The sequence below is a fragment of the Phaseolus vulgaris genome, chromosome 7 (genome assembly GCF_051622355.1).
Source record: "Phaseolus vulgaris cultivar YP4 chromosome 7, ASM5162235v1, whole genome shotgun sequence".
NCBI classification, from domain to species: Eukaryota; Viridiplantae; Streptophyta; class Magnoliopsida; order Fabales; family Fabaceae; genus Phaseolus; species Phaseolus vulgaris.
Genome location: NC_143504.1, coordinates 4,406,094 through 4,409,897, shown reverse-complemented (window position 1 = coordinate 4,409,897; position 3,804 = coordinate 4,406,094). Strand labels below are relative to the sequence as shown.

Below are 3,804 nucleotides of genomic sequence, written 5' to 3'. Positions count from 1 at the left end.
TCGTAAACTCCGAGAACCGTCCTTTTCCGCATGTGATAAGACAGTGAAAAACTATATAAATATACACTTCTTCCATCCTCCGCAGCTATTATTACAGGAACATTTTATTCTTGTTTATTTGCGTGTTTAAATATTTTCAGACACTAATTTGTCATATTTAAATCATTTAATTATCTCACCACCACATAGTAAATCATTATATAGACTTATTTAGAGACCATCATATCGAACATGGGATATTTCTGGATATTTAGAGACCATTTAATAAATACATCAACAATTTAAAAAGGAAACTGCATATTAACTACAGATATAAATTAATTAGACTACAACAAAATGTGTTTAAACAAGATTTTGCCATAAAGACATTAGATTTTGTTGTAAGAGAAGAAAGATGGATAATGAATGAATCCAACATCTAGCGAGGGTATAGCTCAGTTATTGAAGCTTCGTTTTCTGATTCTTGAGCTGATATAAGTTTCGCTTCACGTGATCCTGTTTCCCTTGAATTATACTCCCATGACTGCGTCTCTGGAAGGCTTCTAGTTCTACTGTTTATATAAAATGCTGGTTCTCCAGGAATTGGGAGACTCAAAGAATAGCTGTTAAGCATCAGCATAATGTTAGCCATGGTTGGTCTATCAACTAAATTTTCTTGAACACAAATTAAACCAATATGGATGCATTTCAGCATTTCATTCCGTGAATTGCTGTTCAGTGATGGATCTACAATATTTATAGCCTTCCCCTCCTTCCAGTTTCTCCAAGCCTGAAAAATTTGTCATCAGATCATGATCATGGATTCACTTCTACATTAATGTTTTGGAGCATGTAATCTTCTAATCCATAATTTTAAATGGTGATGAAGAAATAACAGTGACAAAAGAAAGACTTACGAAGCTCAGTAGATCATCCATATTCTCTCTATTACTAATTCCACCATTTTTCTGCCCGCTTACAATCTCAAGGATCAGTACACCAAAACTAAAGACATCTGATTTCACTGAAAACTGTCCGTGCAATGCATACTCCGGTGCCATATATCCACTACAGACCAATATGAACAGGGTTATTATTTTCGTTCTGTTTCAGTTTCTAATGGCATTGTCAGCTTTAAATCTGAATTAGTGTTAAACGTTTTTACGCTATCACAGCCATACGAAACAGGTTGATTCTAACAACTTCCTGAGATTCAAACTAAACACTTACTAATGCATGATTTGGTAAAAGTTATTGATAAAAGTTCTCTTCGATGATTGATTGAAATTAAATTCTCAACCATCAACAAGCTATAAGATATTGTAATACTTACTAGGTTCCAACAATTCTGTTTGTATTTACTTGAGTTTGATCCATTAAAACCAGTCTTGCCGTGCCAAAATCTGCTATCTTAGGATTCATCTCTTCGTCTAAGAGAATGTTGCCTGCTTTGAGATCTCGATGGATAATTCGTAGCTGAGAATCTTCGTGAAGGTAGAGAAGACCTCGAGCAATACCTGTAATGATTTTGAAGCGCTTTCCCCAATCCAATTGTGCTTTCATGGCTGGATCTGCATATATAGCCGCCAACAGTTTTAACTCTGAATAATTAGGTTTTATTGAGCAAGAAGTGAAATATAGAAGAGCAGTTATAAAGTTACCAAATATGAAGTAATCAAGGCTTTTATTGGGAACAAATTCATAGATAAGTAGTCTTTCTCTTCCTTCCAAGCAGAAACCAAGTAGCCTAACTAAATTTCGGTGCTGAAGCTTGACCACTAAAACCACTTCATTCTTAAATTCCGTATCTCCTTGCCCGGAATTTCTTGACAACCTTTTGACTGCAATCATCTGTCCATTGGAAAGCCTACCCTGAAAATATATATGTTTGAGGTATAGTAAATAATTTGGTAACTGCAGTTATAGCACTTTTTTTTTATGATGTGCGACTGAATCAACAGGGTTACTTACCCAGTAAACAGCTCCAAATCCACCTTGTCCAAGTTTATTAGAATCAGAAAAGTCCTCGGTAGCAACTCGTATAGTGTCAAAGTTGAATTGCAATGACTCAACAATGTTAATTTTATCCTCATCATCATCTTCTATAACTGCACATGGGAAACGGAATTAAACTAGTCAGTTTTCCGAAACCGCTATTGGTACATCCGGGGGTGTTTGTCTGTTTCTAATTTACTGTGAATATATAGGATTAAATTGGACATAAAAATATAAAAATATATTGATAACTGGACTTGCCTGGAAGATTTTTTCTTGCCTTTAGCCTCCTTAAGTAAAGGAAGAGACAAATGAGGAAAAGAACAACGACAACAGTTGGCACCACTACGGCAATGACAATTATTGTTGTGTTGTCACTTTCTGCAGAAACAATAATCCTTTGCCCGGTAAGACATTTCAAGGATGAAGGATTGTAAAATACCAAAATGCCTAATAATTACAAGTTAATTACAGAGGAAGTGGGCAGTGTATATAAGCACCAGTAAGATCTGGCAATAATTTAAACTCCATGGGATGAATAAGGAAAACAAAACTCCAGAAAGAAGAAAATGTGTTAAAAGTGGATTATGAAGTGTGGTTTGGGTTAAATGCAATAATTAGGCTATAGGAAAATTGAGAATAAAAAGAAGTACCTTGTGAGGAAGTGGTATTGATGGAGGAAGTGGTATTGGTGGAGGGAGGAGGTGCCTCCGGATCTAATGTAGTTGTATTTCCGTAGAAGCTATAAATTTCGAATCTAATATTACAACTTGGTTTAAGAACTCTACCACCTATCTTGCCACTGCAGCAGTTTGGGATCTCTGATATAGCCACATCTAAACATTGATAACATTCTTGCTGAGACAAATTAGGGGTGCACTGCACAACACCATATATGGTTTGAAAGTTTAAACCAGATATATTTTTCCCCCCAGCACACTTACGACGGGAGTCACCTGATGCAGCTATGTCTCTTAGGCTCGTCATTAAGTTCCCGAGCACTTCATTGAACTGATCCACTTCTGTTACATTTCCTACGTTCCACCAGTAATAAGTAGGAGAAGTTTCCATTTTAAGGAATATTGTGTCGTTAGAGTAGCGCAACATGCAATCACCGGACCACATAATAGCCTTTTTCTGGTTTGGACACCTATGTGATAGATATATTCTGGAATTGTTGAGGCAGCTGCGGCACTCCTCTGGCTCAACATCTCCTTTGCAGAGCCCTATGGCGTATACTGTGTCAGTGTTTTGGCCATATGAAAAGTTGTAGAAACCGTAATGAATTTGTGTGTTGGAAGAGAGAGTGGATAAAAGGGTGTTGAGGTTGGTGCTGTAGATGCTGTTGGCTGTGTAGTTGCCGCTGCGGTTATCACATATGTACTTCTGAGCGCTGCCAAGAGATATAAGAAATGAAAAAGAAAGAAAGAGAATAAGCGTGAAGGAGACCGCCATTCTGATATTTCAGAATCACAGATACAATATTGAAGCTTTGGGGGTGTACGATAATGAATGCCCAAACTTTCCTTTGCTTATATAGATCATAGCTGTCTAAAATATATCTATTATACTTAAAACATTCATATTTTATTATAACTTTTTAATATTTTAACTTAACATATCAACATATATTATTATATTATTAAAATAACTATCAAGTGGATGTAATGTTTTTTAAAATGAAAACTATTAGTGCAATACTTTTGGTATATTTTACAGGTTTTCTCAGAAATACTTCTAAAAAATATAACCTTTTACATAATACATCTATCTTATATAGAGCTTAAAAATCTCTAATTTTAAAAGAAATTGCATAAAATAAAAATATTA

At 35.3% G+C, this 3,804-nt stretch overlaps 1 protein-coding gene across 2 annotated transcripts; it reads right to left on the bottom strand.

Annotated features, from left to right (window-relative positions):
• Positions 1-222: 222 nt before the first annotated feature.
• Positions 223-3,519, bottom strand: LOC137827522 (cysteine-rich receptor-like protein kinase 15). Of its 2 annotated transcripts, XM_068633694.2 has the most exons (7): positions 2,628-3,519; positions 2,236-2,355; positions 1,951-2,087; positions 1,641-1,851; positions 1,313-1,550; positions 897-1,047; positions 223-769 (listed from the first exon to the last, which is right to left on the bottom strand). In XM_068633694.2, exons 1-7 carry the CDS (start codon positions 3,427-3,429, stop codon positions 419-421), a joined length of 2,010 nt encoding a protein of 669 aa, XP_068489795.2. In that variant the 5' UTR covers positions 3,430-3,519; the 3' UTR covers positions 223-418. The 2 variants fall into 2 exon arrangements, with proteins under 2 accessions (XP_068489795.2, XP_068489794.2); XM_068633693.2 differs by having other exon boundaries at positions 1,313-1,851.
• Positions 3,520-3,804: the final 285 nt, after the last annotated feature.